Source organism: Dendropsophus ebraccatus, chromosome 4 (assembly GCF_027789765.1).
Source record: "Dendropsophus ebraccatus isolate aDenEbr1 chromosome 4, aDenEbr1.pat, whole genome shotgun sequence".
Lineage (NCBI taxonomy): Eukaryota > Metazoa > Chordata > Amphibia > Anura > Hylidae > Dendropsophus > Dendropsophus ebraccatus.
The window spans coordinates 16,578,854-16,598,882 of record NC_091457.1 but is presented as its reverse complement, the minus strand read 5'-3'; the positions used below and the strand labels follow the sequence as shown (position 1 = coordinate 16,598,882).

At 44.8% G+C, this 20,029-nt stretch overlaps 1 protein-coding gene across 1 annotated transcript; it reads left to right on the top strand.

Annotated features, from left to right (window-relative positions):
- The first annotated feature begins 727 nt into the window (after window positions 1-727).
- On the top strand, window positions 728-19,673 carry LOC138787889 (catalase). The gene is made up of 13 exons (XM_069965170.1): window positions 728-837; window positions 9,936-10,107; window positions 10,471-10,581; window positions 10,673-10,803; window positions 11,663-11,767; window positions 12,445-12,570; window positions 13,013-13,204; window positions 13,296-13,448; window positions 14,785-14,923; window positions 15,055-15,185; window positions 16,332-16,439; window positions 17,874-17,960; window positions 19,005-19,673. Exons 1-13 carry the CDS (start codon window positions 772-774, stop codon window positions 19,068-19,070), a joined length of 1,587 nt encoding a protein of 528 aa, XP_069821271.1. The 5' UTR covers window positions 728-771; the 3' UTR covers window positions 19,071-19,673.
- Window positions 19,674-20,029: the final 356 nt, after the last annotated feature.

Genomic DNA, 20,029 nt, shown 5'->3' with positions numbered 1-20,029 from the left:
CTCCCCTCTATCACTCCCTGTCCTGTCTGTCCCCCTCCTCTCTATCACTCCCTGTCCTGTCTGTCCCCCTCCTCTCTATCACTCCCCTGTCCTGTCTGTCCCCCTCCTCTCTATCACTCCTCAGTCCTGTCTGTCCCCCTCCTCTCTATCACTCCTCAGTCCTGTCTGTTCCCCTCCTCTCTATCACTCCTCAGTCCTGTCTGTCCCCCTCCTCTCTATCACTCCCTGTCCTGTCCGTCCCCCTCCTCTCTATCACTCCTCAGTCCTGTCTGTCCCCCTCCTCTCTATCACTCCCTGTCCTGTCTGTCCCCCTCCTCTCTATCACTCCCCGTCCTGTCTGTCCCCCTCCTCTCTATCACTCCCTGTCCTGTCTGTCCCCCTCCTCTCTATCACTCCCTGTCCTGTCTGTCCCCCTCCTCTCTATCACTCCCTGTCCTGTCTGTCCCCCTCCTCTCTATCACTCCCTGTCCTGTCTGTCCCCCTCCTCTCTATCACTCCCTGTCCTGTCTGTCCCCCTCCTCTCTATCACTCCTCAGTCCTGTCTGTACCCCTCCTCTCTATCACTCCCCTCCTCTCTATCCCCCGACCTTTGTACACTATTCTCCTCTTTGCCTCCAAGCCTTCCCATGTGACAGCTCCGCGCCACCAATCACCGCCTACTACTCCCTGCGCTCTCGTCCAATCAGCGCTGCACCTAACGGAGTGGGCGGGCCGTTCCTGTAGTCGTTATAAGATCCTGCTGCTGCGCGTCTCTTGCACTGCGGGGGCAACATGGCGGACCAGAGGGACAAGAGCCATGACCAGATGAAGCTATGGAAGGAGAGCCGGGGCAACCAGGTACCAGCCCGGTCCTCCCTGCAGCCGGGACACCTGTCAGTGACGAGCAGGGTGACTGGGAATCAGCCATGTCACCTGTCAGTGCTGAGCTATGGGAACGTTACACTGCACCTTCATACTATACATGCATGCAGCTGTGAGTGTAAGGCATGCTGGGAGTTGTAGTTTAGCACTGACAGGAGGGTCACCAGCCATAGAAGATGAACTTTAGGTCCTCCAGCTGTAGCAAAACTACAACTCCCAGCATGCACTGACAGCCAAAGGCTGTCAGTGCATGCTGGGAGTTGTAGTTTTGCAACAGCTGGAGAGACACAGGTTGGAAACCACTGGGATAGTGGTGGTCTGACTAATCCTGAGAATTAAAGGGGCTGCAATGCTAGAGGCCTATTCCTTAGTGTTAACCCTGTACAGTGGCGCCCCCCTTAGGCACTGGATGCGCAGGGTACAGCCAGATGACCGGGAGCATCTCTGTACAGGGAAAACAGCGCGTCCCCTACTTCTCAGGATGGCTTGGGGGTCCCAGCTGACCGCTAGCTGGACTATCTCTGTATATTGCATGGTAGTGAATGGCTTCTCTTCCCTGCTGATCGTCTGTGTCTGAAAGTCCAAAAAGTTTTGCGTAAATTGCAGAAAGTGGGAACGGTCCCGGGTTTTAAAATGACTTTTTGCAGCTTTTGGACCCCTAGATGTGGTGATCAAGTGGTGCACATCTTAAAGTGTCCCTGTCATTTAATATATATATATATATATATATATATATATATATATATATATATATATATATAAAATTTATTTATTTTTTGCAGAAATCAATAGTCCAGGCGATTTTAAGAAACATTGTAATTGGGTTTATTAGGCGAAAAATGCATTTTTATCATGAAAAAGCAGTTTGAAGCTCTCCCCCCTGTCTTCATGGTTCTCTGATGGAGAGGGGAGGGGTGGAGGGAGGCACCAAAACAGGACAACAAAGAGTTAATTTACAGCTACATCACCGGGCTATCTCCTCTCAAGTCAGCTCTGACCTCTGAATACTGTCTTTCACAAGGTCCCGCTATGTACTCCTTTTTCTCTGCTCTATGCTGGCGACTAAGCTCCCTCCTCCCCCTCCCCTCTCCATAGGTTACACAGGGCACGACTGATGTAAAAGAGTCGGGATTTCCTGATACTGAGCAGTGAATAAGAGAGAGGAGGGGGGGGGACCTGGGGAAAGTCTTTTTGAATGTAGATAATGGCATATTTGCCTAATAAACAAAAATAAAAATAAATAAAAATCGCCTGAACCATTGATTTTTGCAAAAAAAAAAAATGAAATGACAGTGACAATTAAATTTTTTGGCATGTATACTTGTAGCGTGATCAGGAGCACGGACCAAGGAGGGTCCATGGTGGGGAGCAATGTTCGGTGGCTCAGCACTGTAACCTTGCAGCGCTGGAGTCCTGGGTTCAAATCTCACCAAGGGCAACATCTGTAAAGAGTTTGTATGTTCTCTCCGTGTTTGCCTGGGTTTCCTTCCACACCCCCAAAAAAATTTACAAAACAAAAAAAAACATACAGATAGGTGAAGAGCTAAAGGGCTGGAGGTTGTGCACCCCTGTTCTAGTCCAGTGTTCCCTGACCTGTAGCTCTTCCATTGCTGCAAAACTATAGCTTCAAGCATGCTGGGAGTTGTAGTTTTGCAGCAGCTGAAGAGCCACAGGTTGTGGAATACTATTCTACACCATGGTTGTAATTGCAAGAAGGGGGCGCCACTGCCGCTCTCTCCCCCCCGACGCCTCAATATTAAGGTTTTGCAAGATTCCTGGTCCGTTCTTCTGTGGTGTATGTAATATACCGGACTCTGTGTACCAGATACTGCCATATTCCATTAGCATTAGCTCCAGCAGCACAATACCACTGAGGAGGTCCAGCATGGGCATCTAAAATCTGCTGCAAAACATGGGCAGTGGGAACTAACTCATGGGCAGAGGGATGGAAGAGGTTGGCTTGTGTTTTTTGGAATCTTATGGCTCCTATGCAAACATTATATATATATATATATATATATATATATATATATATATATATATATATTTATTATTATTATTATTATTATTATTATTATAAAAACAATAAAACATTAATATAATAATAATAATGATAATTATTATTATCATTATGTATAATATATATATAATACATAATTATTATTATTATGATTATTATTTTAATGTATTATATTAATGTTTTATTATTTTATTGTTTTTATTTTAATAATAATAATAATAATAATAATAATAATGTTATTATTGTGCACCCCTTTTCCCTGACCTATGGCTGTTCCGTTGCTGCAAATCTATAGTTCCGAGCATACTGGGAGTTGTAGTTCTGCAGCAGCTGAAGAACCACAGGCAGGGGTAGGGAACCTTTGGCTCTCCGACTGTTGCAAAACTACTACTCCCATCATGCCTGGACAGCCAAAGCTAAAGTTTTGCAACAGCTGGAGGGCCAAGGTTCCTTACTCCTGGGATAGGGAATACTATTCTAGACCATGGTAGTAATTGCAAGAAGGGGGGGTTCAGCCGCTGCTAGAGGGGGGGTGGTTCGGTAATGGAGATATCCTGAACCCAGAGAACATAACTGGAGCACAGGTCGGCTCAGAAGTCCTCTCGGTATCATGTATGACATCTGTACACAGCGCGCTGGACTTTGGCTGCTGGCACCACTGCCGTTATCTCCCCCGACGCCTCTATATCAAGGTTCTGCAAGATTCCTGGTTCGTCCTTCTGTGGCGTATGTGATATGATATAAGTGTATTTTGTGTACCAGATACAGCTCTTAGCACCAGCAGCAGAACACCACTGGTGAGGTCCAGCATGCTTCTGGATGAAGGAGTCTGTAAAAACATAAGCATCTAAAATAAGCTGGAAAAGTCATAGGAAGTGCGAACCAACGCGTTTCAAATCTTACAAAGTTTCTTTATTAAAGGGATAATCCTATTTTAGCTTGTTATCCCCAATCCATCGGATAGAGCAGGGGTAGGGAACCTCGGCTCACCAGCTGTTGCAAAACTACAACTCCCATCAGGCCTGGACAGCCAAAGCTAAAGCTTTGGCTGTCCAGGCCTGATGGGAGTTGTAGTTCTGCAACAGCTGGAAAGTCAAGGTTTCTTACCTCTGACATAGAGAATGACTGGAGGTCCAACCATGGTACCCCACCAGTCCTAAAAAAGAAGACCCCATCGTCTTTGCAAGGACTACAGCGCTCGCTATGCCTGTGCTCCCTTCATTTACTATAGGACCATGGAACACGCTAAACTGAGGATTTTCGGCATCCCCATAGAGAATCAATTGAATGTAGGGGCAATGATTGCTCTATTCTTTAATGCATCCCCCGTTCTCAGCATCCGTGTCGGTCGGGTTAGTCAGACCCCAATCGATCGGTTTATACAGCATAGGGGACTGAAATGGGAATACTCCTTTAATGAAGACTCTGTAAGATTTGAAACGTGTTACTTTGTACTCAAAGGGAACCTGTCACCCCCCTGCCGGGGTGACAGGCTCCCGACCCCCCCGTTAGAGCACCCTATACTCACCTAATCCCGCCGGGTCCCGCTTCTGGAGATGGTCGGGTCACGGAGATATCGGCGCCCGCCCGAAGCCCGGTGCGCGCGTGCTCCTCAGGTGAGTCCAACGCTCATAGAGAATGACGGAGTGCTGGACTTCGGGCGCCGATATCTCCGTGACCCGACCATCTCCAGAAGCGGGACCCGGCGGGATCACGTGAGTATAGGGGGCTCTAACGGGGGGGTCAGGAGCCTGTCACCCCGGCACCGGGGGTAACAGGTCCTCTTTTAAAGGGGTTTTCCGCCGAAAATCTTTTTCTTTTAAACCAGCTGGTTTCAGCAAGTTATATAGATTTGTAATTTACTTTTATTTAAAATCTCAAGTCTTCCAGTACTTATCAGCTGCTGTATGCTCTGTATGAAGTGGGTGTATTCTTTTGTCTGACACAGTGCTCTCTGCTGCCACCTCTGTCCATGTCAGGAAATGTCCAGAGCAGTAGTAAATCCCTGTAGAAAACTTCCCCTGCTCTGGACAGTTCCTGATATGGACAGAGGAGGCAGCAGAGGGCACTATGTGAGACTGAAAAAATCCCCCACTTCCTGCAGGACATACAGCAGCTGATAAGTACTGGAAGACTTGAGATTTTTACATAGAAGTAAATTAAAAATCTATCTAACTTTCTGACGCCAGTTGTTTTTCGGCCGTGTACCTCTTTTAATATGTCTTTTCCAACTTCATTTTTATGCATTGCCTGTGCTTTTATACTAGACTTAAAGGGAAGAGAATTTTCTGACTCCACCATTGTTCTTGATGTCACCTGCATTGTTTTGCTGTGGATTGTTCAGTGCGAGGACGCTGTATGTGGTCCGAGGGTTGAGCCATTGCTATACTCCAGCACCAGTAGTCGTAGACAGCAGCCAGCCTTGTGCAGATTCTGGCATCCATTCTTGGGTTATAACATATACCATCAACGTACTGGTATACCGCATTGTCATGCCAGTCTATGTATACGGCAGTGTACTGGTTGAACTGGCTCAGTTTCACTTTACACCATGTTTGATAAATCTCCCCCATGGTGTGTTGCACTCAGTACACCTGAACCCAGTCACTACATGGGGCCATTAAATTCAATGGGGTCCGTACTTGTCAGTGCATGGATAGATCGGCATCTTAAGACCCGGCGATAAGACACCCCCCCCCTTTCCCCTCGCTTGTTATATTCATACATACCTAGATGAGAATACCCCTTTAAATACATTTTATAAATCACTCCACGATAACCTGGACTATATCCGCCCATTCAGCATTGATCCCTGTAATCCTGCGCTCCAGACATCTTGCAGTACAGCCCATGTCTGGCGGACTCTGGCCCCATAACCCGCTCCATCTCCTTGTTGTTGGGACTTTACGGCCTCCTGACATTTGCTCTGATTTACTCTTCTGATCATTCTGGATTATTTATCTCTTATTATGTCGGCAACATAATCCAGAGTGCAGTACACAGATCAGTCCCTGGGTGACTTATCTTATCTCATGTACATAGGGAGCCATGGAAAGAGGGTTTCAGTTTTTTTCCGAGTCTTCCAAGAGCCAATGGCAGTTTTTGGCTCACAGATGTGTAGGAGGGTCTTGGCTTGTGTTTTTATTGAAAACTGTGGGGTGACCATTTCAAAGGTATGAATGTGTGTCTATATACTGTATGATATAGATAGATAGATTCCCCCCCCCCAGATGAAAAACAAAATAGTCCCAAGAGTTAAAGTTTACAGCAAGACAAGATTTAGGCTGGATACTACCTATAGGGGGGCCCTACCTACTATGAGGAGAACCTATGTACAGTGATGTTCAGCCTTTATTCTTGAACTTAAAAGGGCACTCCGGCAAAAATCTTATTTTTTCAAATTAACTGGTTTTAGAAAGTTGTGTGATTTGTAATTTATTTCTATTTCAAAATCTCAAATCTTCCAGTACTTATCAGCTGCTGTATGTCCTGCAGGAAGTGGTGCATTCTTTCCAGTCTGATACAGCGCTCTCTGCTGCCACCTGTGTCCATGTCAGGAACTGTCCAGAGCAGGAGAGGTTTTCTATGGGGATTTGCTACTGATCTGGACAGTTCCTGACATGGACAGAGGTGGCAGCAGAGAGCACTGTGTCAGACTGGAAAGAATGCACCACTTCCTGCAGGACATACAGCAGCTGATAAGTACTGGAAGACTGGAGATTTTTTAATGGAAATAAATTACAAATCCGTATGATTTTCTGACACCAGATGATTTAAAAGAAAAAGGTTTTCGCTATCGATGTCCATGCAGCCCTTACTGCCCGATTATCACGCTGTCTAATAGGTCCATGAGTGCCCATCTAGCAGTTCAACGCTCGTTTACTAAATGATTGGGCCGTAGTCGGCCTGTGTAATAGGACCCTTACTCCTACTGCAATACTATTTTAGTGTTTTTATATTATTGCCAGTATTCCTCTTCACCCCATATGGTCACATCATCACTCATATAATATATATTACGCCTAAAAGGTTTCCTTTCTTTATGGTTTAAAGGGATACTCCGGGCTCAGGTTATTTTTAGGGTATGGCCGGGGAAGGGGTGGAAATAGAGGCTGCCGGTCACTTACCTCCCTGGTTCCAGCGTCTGGTCCCGGATCTCGCCGCCCCATTCTCCCGTCCCGCTGTCACTTCCTGGTCTGAGCTGCGGCTTGTGACGTGACAGTAGTGGTCATAGCGGAGTCCCGCCTCAGCCGCTGAATAGCTGAGTTGCCTTGAGACGTCACGTCTCAAGCTGCAGCTCACACCAGGAAGCGGCAGCCAGACGGGGAGAACGCGGTGGCGCGATCCGGGACCCGACGCTGGAACCAGTTAAGGCCCTATTCCACGGAACGATTATCGTTCATAAACTCGCTCCAATGACCGCTCGTTAACGATAATCGCTTTGTGAAATTGTTGTAAACGAGCGAAGGACAAAGGCAAAATCGTTATACTGTCGTTTAAAATAGTTTTTCAGCATGTCGTAAAAAAGTCGTCGGTCTTTGAAAAATTCCCTAATCTGTTCGTAAAATTACAAATCTTTCAGTCATTCGTAAAACGGTTTAAAAAAAAAAAGTAGGTGTCGAATGGTCATGATCACCCCAGCGAACGTTTGTAACGACCACAAAATAATCGTTACACTACATATATCGTTCACGTTATGTGTTATCGTTCGCTAAAAAAAAAATCGTTTAGTGATCGTTAACGAGCGGTCGTTGGAGCGAGTTTATGAACGATAATCGTTCCGTGGAATAGGGCTATTAGGTAAGTGACCGGCAGCCTCTATTTCCACCCCTTCCCCAGCCGTACACTGAAAATAACCCCCGCTCGGAGTACCCCTTTAAACATAAAACTTGATGTAACAAGCAGGAATGCTGGGAGTCTCAGCTCTGAAGCCATCAGAACTGTAAATTCAGCTCTGCATCTTTGAAGTTTATGGAAGTTTCAGCAATAACTTGTTGGGCGGATATTAAGAGGTGACCTTTATAGTGAATGTAGAGACGGGCTAGGTGTGTGCTGTATGTAATACTATAGTAGGAGGCACAGGATTACACCGATCAGCCGGCAGTACAGACCTCCCCAGCCCCATCAGGTGACTGCGGATCAGCTGAGCCTCATATCCACCGATAATGTATAGCCCCAGGGTGTCTATAGACTCATAAACATAGAAGGAAGTATTGTCTTGTGCACAGTAGCTCCTGCCGTGTACTGGGATTAGCCTCGCTATAATGTTCTATCCTTCTATAGTGGTGGGATGCTGACACATACAGGGCCACCCTGACAGACACCCGTATAGTGGTGCATTCTGAACACAAGCATAAAACCGGGGGTTGGTCTTCAATTTTTTTTCTTTTAAATCAACTGTTGCCAGAGATTTGTAATTTACTGCTATTAAAAAAAATAATCCATTATTTATCAGCTGCTGTATGTCCTGCAGGACGTGGCGTATTCTTTCCAGTCTGGAGAGCGGGATAGGTTTTCTATGGGGATTTGCTACCGCTCTAGACAGTTCTTGACCTGGACAGAGAGCACTGTGTCAGACTGGAGAAAACACCACTTCCTGCAGGGCATACAGCAGCTGAAAAGTATGGGAAGACTGGAGATTTTTCTTTTTAATAGAAGCAAATTACAAATCTCAGAACATTTTTTGGGTGAACAACCCCTGTAACCCCGGTCAACAGAGCCCATAGGCTACCTGTATGGTAAGTGTACAAGTCAGGTTTGCTATGGATTATTTTTACAGCAAATCTGCAAGACGATGTTGGGTTGACTTTCCTCTGAGTATACACTATAGGAGGGAGATAAGAGTCTTCAGTAAAAACCTCCTGATTTATTAAAGGGGTACTCCAGCTAAAGTCTTTTTCTTTCAAATCAGCTGGTTTCAGAAAGTTATATAGGTTTGTAATTTTCTTCTATTTAAAAAATCTTCCAGTATTTATCAGCTGCTGTATGTCCTGCAGGAAGTGGTGTATTCCTTTCAGTCTGACACAGTGCTGCCACCTCTGTCCATGTCAGGAACTGTCCAGAGCGGCAGCAAATCCCCATAGAAAACCTCTCCTGCTCTGGACAGTTCCTGACCTGGACAGAGGTGGCAGCAGAGAGCGCTGTGTCAGACTGGAAAGAATGCACCACTTCCTGCAGGACATACAGCAGCTGATAAGTACTAGAAGACAGGAGATTTTTAAATAGAAGTAAATTAAAAATCTATATAACTTTCTGAAACCGGTTGATTTGAAAGAAAAATATTTTCGCCGGAGTACCCCTTTAAAAGGGAGTCCAGAAAAATTAGTCTGAGCCTAAAGCAAAGACTCGGCCTGTCCATGCATTACACTGACGGGTGGTGTGTATTGATAGGCATAGTGTAATGCTACATTTTCCCCTGTGGTGGCGCTGCACGGAGAAAGGGCACTTACAGGTTTCTAAACAGATTACAGCGCAGTGTATTACAGCCCAGGGTGTTTATTGTTATAACGGACCCCCCCCCCCTCCAGTCCATCATATCTCCTGACCTCGACCATGGGATCAGACATTGACATCTGAACAGTAGTAAATGGCAGGCGTTGTTGTATAACACCCAGTCACAAGTTCAGGCCATTGACTTTGTTGTAATAGTTTTAGATCAACAATTTGTCTTGGCGTCGGTGAAATCCCATGACCTGGGGTTTATGCAACGATTAGACCCATTGGCAGGGGTGTCATGTGTGAGTATAGGCCGTGCACTGTTCTTATCATAGGTTGGCCATATCTGTAGGGACCCGCTGGAGCGTCATACTGTCACATGCTCTGGAGATGGGTCATCTGTAATGTTACACTGTAATATATATATATTGTATGTAGTAGTGGGGTGTGTATAAAATATATATATATTTGCACATGCTGAGGTCTATCCCCTTCATATAGGACTAATACAAACACAAGGACTGTCTATGGGGTTTTATCACATTGGGGTGACGTGCTCCAGCACCCGGCAGAGTATATAGAGTATTGAGCCTCATTCACATCTCTCTTGTTTCTCTAGAAACCGGATGTCCTGACAACAGGCGGTGGGAATCCCATAGCCGATAAGCTGAATGTCCTCACCGTCGGACCTCGCGGGCCGCTGCTGGTTCAGGATGTGGTGTTCACCGATGAGATGGCGCACTTCGACCGGGAGAGGATCCCAGAGAGAGTGGTGCATGCTAAGGGGGCAGGTGAGGCTTCTGGAGACCTTCTTGCTGCGGACAGTATGCGGACCATAGTTTAGGGTACAAAGCACATATTCTATGGCCATTGCACTTGCCAAGAGCCTGGACCACAGAGAATCCTGACGAGCCATAATATGGTCCTGATGTGCAGCTCCCAGACTTCTGCTGTGTATATGGTCAGAACCAATGAGTCTGTAATTGCTTGAAGCCACCACTAGGGGGAGCTTATAAAGCAGGGATGGGTACCCAGCTGTTGCAAAACTACAGTTACTGTTAAGCCAAAGCTTTGACTGTTCAGGCATGATGGGAATTGTAGTCACTTTATACCTCTGGATAATATCAGGTTCTATGGTTTTCTGTCTCCTCTAGGGGCCTTTGGCTATTTCGAGGTGACTCATGACATCACAAAATATTGTAAGGCCAAAGTATTTGAGCACATTGGGAAGAGGACCCCGATCGCTGTGCGCTTCTCCACTGTTGGTAAGATGTTTATTGTCTCGGACGTCTATAATGTGGGTATTTTCTTTATGAGATCATAATCTGTGATTTACCTTTTTTGTTTTCTTTCCAGCCGGGGAAGCCGGTTCATCTGACACCGTGCGTGACCCCCGTGGGTTCGCTGTGAAGTTCTACACTGAGGACGGAAACTGGGATTTGACTGGAAATAACACCCCCATTTTTTTCATCCGTGATGCCATCTTGGTGAGTGTTGTGTGTGTGTGTGTGTGTTTTTTTTTTTTTTAAAAGCAAAGTGTTCCCTATATCTCACAGATGCATTGCATCATCATGTCTGGAGATCAATATGTGGAATATCCACATCACATATTCTAATGGGTATATACAGCTTTATAATCAACGCTAACATGCCATGCTTTGTGACTGCTTAGAGCATAAGATTTCCCTTGTTGACAGCTTCCTTTAAAATACTGACTGCCGCCCTCCTGTCCCAAAACTTAGTTTGGGACGTGACAGCGCATTGCTGGCCTGTTCATTAGCTGTCGGATAGGGGCTGAAAACCACAAAGATTTCACCTTATTCCATCCTGTAGAAAGGAGAGGGGGAGAACGCTTCACCTCTAGGATCCACTCCCCCAGATTCACTAGAACTGATTGATCAGGGACCGGAGTTGTACACAGGTAGTTTTGCAGAGCTGAGGTCCTTGCCCTGGTGTTCTACTGTTCTACGTACCGTGAATATTTACACAGCCTGTCTATCATAGGCAATGGCTTTTCAGTATGCTATTAACCCCTCCAGCTTTTCTAGTGAAAAAAGTTGATAGGGTATAACACAGATATCTGACACAGATCCACCAATTTTAATGGGAACTGCTCACACCCCAATGTGTGGAGGCACAAAACTACTGTGGAGTGATCCCATGTTTCTTTCCAGAGATAAGGGATGCAAGAGATTTCCATGAGTCTTTCCTCTGCTTATCTCCTGCCCCTAATAGCAGCTGTAGTGTGTGTATGTATGTATGTATGATATATATAATGTTGTTCTTAAGATGACTGGAAGTGACTTTGCTCCTTGACACTATATATTATATTATTTCTGCTTTCAGTTCCCATCCTTCATTCACTCTCAGAAGAGAAACCCCCAGACCCACATGAAAGACCCTGACATGGTCTGGGATTTCTGGGCATTGCGTCCTGAATCTCTCCATCAGGTAAGTGTCTGTGTTCATATTACAAGCCCCATTAGCACCTTAAGACCATTTTTACTTCAAGGGGTTATCTTGGCTTAGAAAAGCATGGCTACTTTCTTCCAGAAACTGCACCACTCCTGTCCCCTGTCCTCAGATTGGGTATGTGTTTTGTGGTTTGGTTCCATTGAAGTGAATGGAGCTGAACTGCAATATTGCACACAACCTGGGGGCAGGGGTGGCATGGTTTTTTTTTTTTTTTTTGGAAGAAAACAGTGTTTTTATGCTTTTGTTTTGAACTCTGGCTAACCCCCTGTAATAAATAGATTTTTATGAATGGGCCATGCAGGGGTAAATGTGTCTTCTTGCATTACATGTATTTTTCCTCTAGGTGGCAGTATACATGTAAGTGGCCATGGTGCTGTCCTGGAGCATTGACATTTGCTTGTTTTGGTATACAGCGAATGTCTCACCACACAGAGTGTATTCCTGCTTGAACTTATAACTGCTCATAATTCCTGAGATCTAGTAGGTGGGAGACCGGTAAGGACAGGTACCTTGATTTCCATTGTCTCTAATATGCTGGATCTCCTCCACATTCGCCCCTGGTGTGTAATTAGTTGGAACAATAAAATATTAATCTTTGGCTTATTGAACACTAAAGCAGCCGCCATCTCAAAGCTTCTATATATCCTTCCTAGGTCTCCTTTCTCTTCTCTGACCGCGGCATCCCCGATGGTCACCGCCACATGAACGGCTACGGCTCTCACACCTTCAAACTGGTTAATGCCAAAGGCGAGCCGATCTATTGTAAATTTCACTTCAAGGTAGGTCCCGACACCCACTGTGCATGTGATGTACATAAAAGAATGAAATGGTGTATGATGTCATTTGTTAGCTGCGGGGTTGGAATGGCTTCAAGGTGTTGACGTCTTAACCATTCCTATTATCAATTACTTATTGGGGCGCATTGAGGTTATACAATACCCTCCTCTCCTTGACGACCGCTGATGTCTATTGAGATCCAACCGGTTACATCTGCTGATGTCCTACGTTGACGAGTAACTGGTGGAAATCATGCAGTACACTACTCCGCCACTAGATGTCGCCATTATACCAACTTTATATGTTCTTTATTTGCTGTAAAAAGAGAACCACTTGGCTGCTGCAGTCCGCAATGAGCTATTGCCGCAGAATAACAGCTATATGGGCGTTATTCTCCATCAATGTACATATCACAATAGTTTGTTTCTTCTGTGTAACCTTTAGACTGATCAAGGAATCAGAAATCTGACCGTGGAGGAAGCCAATCGCTTGGCTGCTGAAGATCCAGACTATGGAATCCATGACTTGTATGAGTCCATTGCCAATGGAAACTACCCGAGTTGGACCTTCTATATCCAGGTTATGACATTCGAGCAAGCCGAGAGATTCCCGTTCAATCCTTTTGACCTAACTAAGGTAATGTCAGCAAGCCGAATGCAAACATGCACATTTCACATACAGTTCACTAGGTCATCGGGATGTTTTATATGGCTCCATTCTCTTTCAGATCTGGCCTCACAAAGACTACCCTCTCATCCCAGTGGGTAAACTGGTTCTGAACCGTAACCCAACCAATTACTTTGCAGAAGTGGAGCAGAGTGCCTTCGATCCAAGTAACATGCCTCCTGGAATTGAGCCGAGCCCGGATAAAATGTTGCAGGTGAGCACTGAATGTTCTCTATGGTGAAGACCATCCCCTTTAATTAGCTACTTATCCCCTATATCCTGTGCATAGGAATTATTTTAAAGAAAGTCTACTTACATTGAAATTGGATAAAGCTGTCCTTTATGGAGAACTCCAGCATTTATTTATTTCTTTTAAATCAACTGTTGTCAGAAAGTTATATAGATATGTCTTTGTAATTTACTTTATTTAAAAATCTCCAGTCTTCCAGTACTTATCAGCTGCTGTATGTCCTGCAGGAAGCAGTGTATTGTTCCCAGTCTGACAAAGTGCTCTCTGCTGCCACCTCTGTCCATGTCAGGTACTGTCCAGAGCAGAAGAGGTTTTCTATGGGGATTTGCTACTGCTCTGGACAGTTCCAGACATGGACAGAGGTGGTAGCAGAGAGCACTGTGTCAGACTAGAAAGAATACACAACTTCCTGCAGGACAAACAGCAGCTCATAAGTACTGGAAGACTTTAAACTTTTAAAATAGACATTACTTTCTGAAACCAGTTGATTTGAAAGAAAAAAAATAATCACCTTTTAATGTTTGGTGTCCTCTCATTGTATCCCTTCTCCACATATAGGGGTAAGTGTATAACTGCAGGGAACCCTCGCAATCTCTAGAACGGGAGTCCAGAGACTTCGATCTGACTCTCTGTTCACAGTCAATGGGACTGTCAAAGATGGCTATATCTAGCAGTTTCTGTAGACTGGGAATAGAGCACATATGCACACATGACTTCTTTTCATTGGAATACGTGGGACTGCTGGAGGTCCCACCATGTGGACCCCTGCTATCATACACCTATCATGTGGGTAGTGGAATAAGCATTAATGATGGGACGGTGAAAATGTACTGGCCACCACCCACCCCAAACCACTGATGTCGTTCTGTAGTCTTCACCATGTCCAGTCCCGGGGGCGGCCGTACTCCTGGGGCTGGTATTATTCTGGCACTGTGGAGTCAATGGGGCGGGGCCTTAAGCGTCTGTGTCCTAGGTCTGCAGTGCTATACTCTCCGTCTCTCTATTATTGGCATTCCCCTGGGCTGGATGGGAGTGGGGATAGAGGCGCTGTAGGACACTCTTAGGATACAGATGCTCTAGACCCTGCCCCATAACTCCGGTCCCAGGAAGAAGGCCAACCCCGGGACCGGACATGGCACGGTGAAGACTAGAGAACGCTACCGACAGTGTGGGGTGGGTGGCGGGCGGTACAGATTCGCTTTAAATTTTCTATGCTAAGCAACTTTATAAGATCTTTCTCTAACTATAACCAGTCCCATGTAAGGGACTTAATTTTAACCTTGATTATGATGTGTTGCAGGGGCGTCTCTTCTCATACCCCGATACGCACAGGCACCGCCTGGGCGCCAACTATCTGCAGCTCCCTGTGAACTGCCCATACAGGGCTCGTGTGGCCAACTACCAACGGGATGGGCCTATGTGCTTCAATGACAACCAGGGTACGTGTGAAGACGTGTCTACCCATTCCCATACAGAGACTATTGTAACCTGACTGACCTAACTCATGTAGAAGCACAGGTATAGGTCACATGACACTTATATTGATGTCCCATTATCCGTTTTTATTTAGGTGGTGCTCCAAATTATTACCCCAACAGCTTCTCTGCTCCTGAAGTTCAAGCTTGTGCCCGAGAAAGCAAGTTCCGTGTGTCTGCAGATGTGGCGCGCTATAACAGCTCTGATGAGGACAACGTCACACAGGTGAGGATTGCGGATACAGGTAGCAGTGGATACAAGCTCCTTGGCTGCTTACTGTACTGTTAAGGTTAATGCACATAAGTCAGATATGCAATCACGGGCAGGATTACGGATATATGAATAGGGCCTAAGATGGTCAGTTTGAGGATTTTCACTTCTCCATTGAAGCCAGTGGGAAAAATTCGGAATCACGCTGTAGATTGAAAAAATGCGCTCCGCACATAAGTTTCTGTGCAGAAAAATTGCCACTATATGTAGTTGAGAGTTCAACACATCACATCTACTTTGCCGGTATTGTAATCCATTGTGGATTTTCCAAGAGCAATTCTGCAAATCTGACTGGTGTGCATTTACCCTTGTCTGTCGTGTGTGTATGTGTGTGTGTTTTTTTTTTTTTTTTTAGAACTCCAATAGTCCAGGCGATTTTAAGAAACTTTGTAATTGGGTTTATTAGGCAAATATGCGATTATCTGTATATAAAAAAGACTTTCCCCAGGTCCCCCCCCCCCCTCTCTTCTCTCTCTTATTCACTGCTCATTATCAGGAAATTGTGTCTTGTTGCATCAGTCATACCCTGTCTGTTCTATGAAGAGGGGAGGGGGGAGGAGGTAGATTAGTCGCCAGCAGAGAACAAAGGATTACACATTGGGAGCTCTGTGAAAGCCGGTATGCAGAGGTCAGTGCAGACTTCAGAGGAGATAGCCGGTGATGTAGCTGTAAATGAACTCTGTTGTCCTGTTTTGGTGCCTCATCTCCCTCCACCCCTCCCCTCTCCAGAGAACAATGAAGACTGGGGGGAGAGCTTCAAACTGTTGTAGATAATGTCTTTGAACACTTGGTGGCCTCATTTTATGACTGGTGTACCTGTACACCAGTTTTCATAACTCTCCCACTTGGGTCATTTGGATGTAATAGAGATTGACCCTCCAACGTAGAATTCCCAGAACAGACAGGGGCCACAAATAGACATTGTTTTACTCCTTGGTTTTTTATTTTTTTTCAATGCTAACATTTTGATGTTGCAATGAAAATCCTCACTTCCTGAGACTTTTTGGCTCTGTTTATACCATTAAACTACTGTACTGCCCCCTAATGACATTAAGATGTAATAGCAGTCTCTGACTTGCCGCTTGATGATCTTTTTTGCAGGTTCGTGACTTTTATACCAAAGTGCTGAGCGAAGAAGAGCGCCAGAGGCTGTGCCAGAACATCGCTGGACACTTGAAGGACGCCCAGCTGTTCATCCAGACTAGAGCCGTGAGTATACTAATGTCATGATAACATGCTCTATATCTGTTGTAACCATTCAGTATAAATAGTCAGGCTGAAATAATTGAAGTCCATTCTCACTTCTATAAATACTATAAAAACTATAATTTAGACCCCTAAGAGGTCGATTAGCAGAGGTTGGATTTCTCCTATTTCCCTGTTAACTTCTATGGTATTTCAACATAGGATAACTCCAGGCGAGCATAATACAAGTTTCAATAGCGGCTCCTATAATCCATACTGTAAGCAATATTGTGAAAATAATTGTCATATAGACATCATTGGATCCACTGGGCTGTCTGTACTACGCCTATTCACAGGTGTCTGGTTTCTGATACTGAATTCTTAAAGGGATTCCCCTGCAGGTCTGCACATGAATCAGCCTTGTCATGTTTACTTAGGGCTTATTCCTTATGGAGAATCTGCTGCAAAAGTAAACTGTGCATTTTTTTTTTTTCTTTTCCTGTATATGAATAGGGCATATAGTATCCCTTTATTCTGCATTAAAGGTTACCTGTCACCAAAAAAACTTTTGCTGTTTGAAAAGTTGTGATGTGCATGTCCAGACCACAAATTATCAGGAGAGTGAGTGGAAGACATACTTTCCCTGTGTCTCAGCGAGACTGCCCCATAGACTTACATTATAAGGCCTCCTTGGTCTTATGGCACAGAGCTGGGAGAGTACAGGCGTCTAGACTTCTCCCACTCAGATCATGAGTGATTTAAAAGATTTTCGTATCAACCATTTTTTTTTGTGACCGTGGCCCTTTAACTGTGGAATGTCAGCGGTATCTCCATTCTGATGGTATCCCAAACTTATCAGCATGACCTTAGGTCTTGTTTACACAGTGCAATTTTTTTTAGCACTGTGTAAACCGAGGCCTTGGTCTGCCAGCTATGCCAGGAGGGATGCCAGATTGAGAGGTTTGCAGGACTAAGGGCCTTATTCCACCGGACGATGATCGTTAAATCGTTCGGTTGAAATGCAGTTAACGATTAATGACCGAACGAGAAATCGTTGATCGCTTTATAAGACCTGGACCTATTTTTATTGTTGCTCGTTCGCAAATCGTTCGCATTGAATAAGAGGTCGTTCGCAGTAGATACGAACGCAATAGCGAAGAAAAAACGATCGCAAATACGATCATAAGTAACGATTATCGTTCCATGGAAATGAGTGAACGTTTTTAGGTCTTTCTCAATAGCGGTCGTTTGAGATCGTTAATGATTATGCGAACGATAATCGTCCGGTGGAATAGGGCCCTAAGCCTCTACCTCTAAGGGTCTTATTACACCAACAGATTATCTGACAGTTTATTGAAGCCAAAGCCAGAAACTGAATGGCAATCATTTAATATTAGTGCATATGAAATCTATTGTGCTACAATGGACGGAACATAATCTGCATTTCTCTTCTACCAGGTGAAGAATTTCTCTGACGTCCACCCCGATTATGGCTCTCGTATTCAGGCTCTGCTGGACAAGTACAACGCTGAAGGCCGCAGTAAGGTAATAACCCCTTTAGAAGTAATGGTATAATAGCTCTGATGTGCTGATGGTGGAGGGGAGAAGGGGGGGGGGTTGTCTTGCTGCTGTTGCCCCCCTGAACCTCAGTTCAGTATCTGAAAGAGGGAATGAACCTGCAGTAATAAATGTCAGAATCCTCTCAGATATAACACTATAACATGTTACATTTGGATCTGAACGCTCAGTGCCTGCAGTGTATACCATAACACTTCATGTACACGACAAGCCTGTGCATAGGCCCATAGAGCACTGTTTTCTCTCATAGATGCAGGGGGGGGACTTTTACATGGCATGTGTTGGAAAAGGAGTCCTTGTACTCCTTGTATTTTAATATGTGGCAGAGTAGGAGGATACCCAAATTTATTTCCACCTGGCTGATAGAGTTCTAAATGTGACTGTCGCCGGGGTTTGCTAGTCAGTAAGTGTACCTGTTTCAGGTAACTTTTCAGGATAAGCAATTGTGTGGACATGAGTTCACAATGTCTGAGCATTAAACAACTTGTATATAGTATTTTCACCAGTTTTCCCTCAGTTATCTCTAATTTTCAGGCGTTCCTGAGCTAGTCACTGTAATGGACTGCAGGAAGTGGTGTATTCTTTCCAGTCTGGAGAGCTCTGGACAGTTCCTGACATGGACAGAGGTGGCAGCAGAGAGCACTGTGTCAGACTGGAGAGAATACACCACTTCCTGCAGGACATACAGCAGCTGATAAGTACTGGAAGAGACTTGAGATTTTTTTTTTTATAGAAGTAAATTACAAATCTCTGATACTCGTTGATTCAAAATAATTTTTTTTTTTTTGTGAACTACCCCTTTAAGTTACAGCAGCATCATCTGTGCCCTGAACGCTCCCCTCTCCTGGCACTGCAGAGGAGTAGCAAGTGCAATGTTGGCTAGCAGGCTTGCATTAGTGACCAGGGCTTGGTAGCAGCTCCACAGTCTTTGTTATATGGCAGGCAGTAACATTCTGTTAGGCAGGAGATATGAGTTGATATTATAATTTTTTTATTTTTTTTTTAATGCAGAGAACCGTGAAGACCTACACCCAACATTCCTCCTACCTGACTTCAAAGGACAAGTCCAACTTGTAGATTCCGTCTTTCTAAGGATGCTCCGTCCACAAGCTCTTACCTCCCTTTAATTGTAGCATATTGCTTTAATTAAGACCATATCGAATGTCCTGCAATCCTCGGGCTCTTCCTGACTAATTCTTTTACAGGCCAATTTATACGGAAACAAAAACGAATGTGCACTTAAGCCGATGATCAGACAATGAGAAGCTAATAAATGTCCGTGCAGTCATCGATTAGTATAGTCTTGATTCAGTTTAGTTGGAAACCGATGGGGAAGGGTCCTTGTTATGGATTCAGCAGTCGGCACAATTTGTAGTTTTATACAACTAACGTTTCAATAACTTTATTACTAAGCACTTGTAACCGTCTACGCTGCGTGCCTTCATATAACAGGTCTCGATGATTGCAGTTTAATATGGCGGCGGTGATTGCACTAGAATGTAGCATTGCAGTCATTGACCCCCAGTTTACAAGTCTCGACGGGTATGTGGTTCATCAGGGCTGCAATACACGGTGGTGGTCGTCCATCTGTTCTGTTTGTGGGGTTATCTGTAACTGGGAAGGCAATGTCATCTGTTAATTATACAATTGTGTTTTTACAATAAACCCATATGCAGTTAATGTGTTGGTTATTTCCGGTACTGCAGGAGGCCTGTGTACACAGAACGGGAGATCCAAAGGGGCTCGGTGACCACTGGGCTGAGCTGTGATTGGTTACAGTAGTTATGGGTGGGGAACTGTTCTGTCATTACCCACAATCGTACACTTGGCAAAGTTGGCTACCTTACCCTATAAATTGTAATGGGTATGGGTAAGACCATACTGACCAGTAGAGAATTTGGCTGTTTTATGATGTCCTCTTTTATTTATGGTGTCTGTTTCTAAGTAACTTATACAGTGGTGCCTTGGATTAGGAGCATAATTCGTTCCGGGACTGCGCTTGTAATCCAAATCCACTCTTATACCAAAGCAAATTT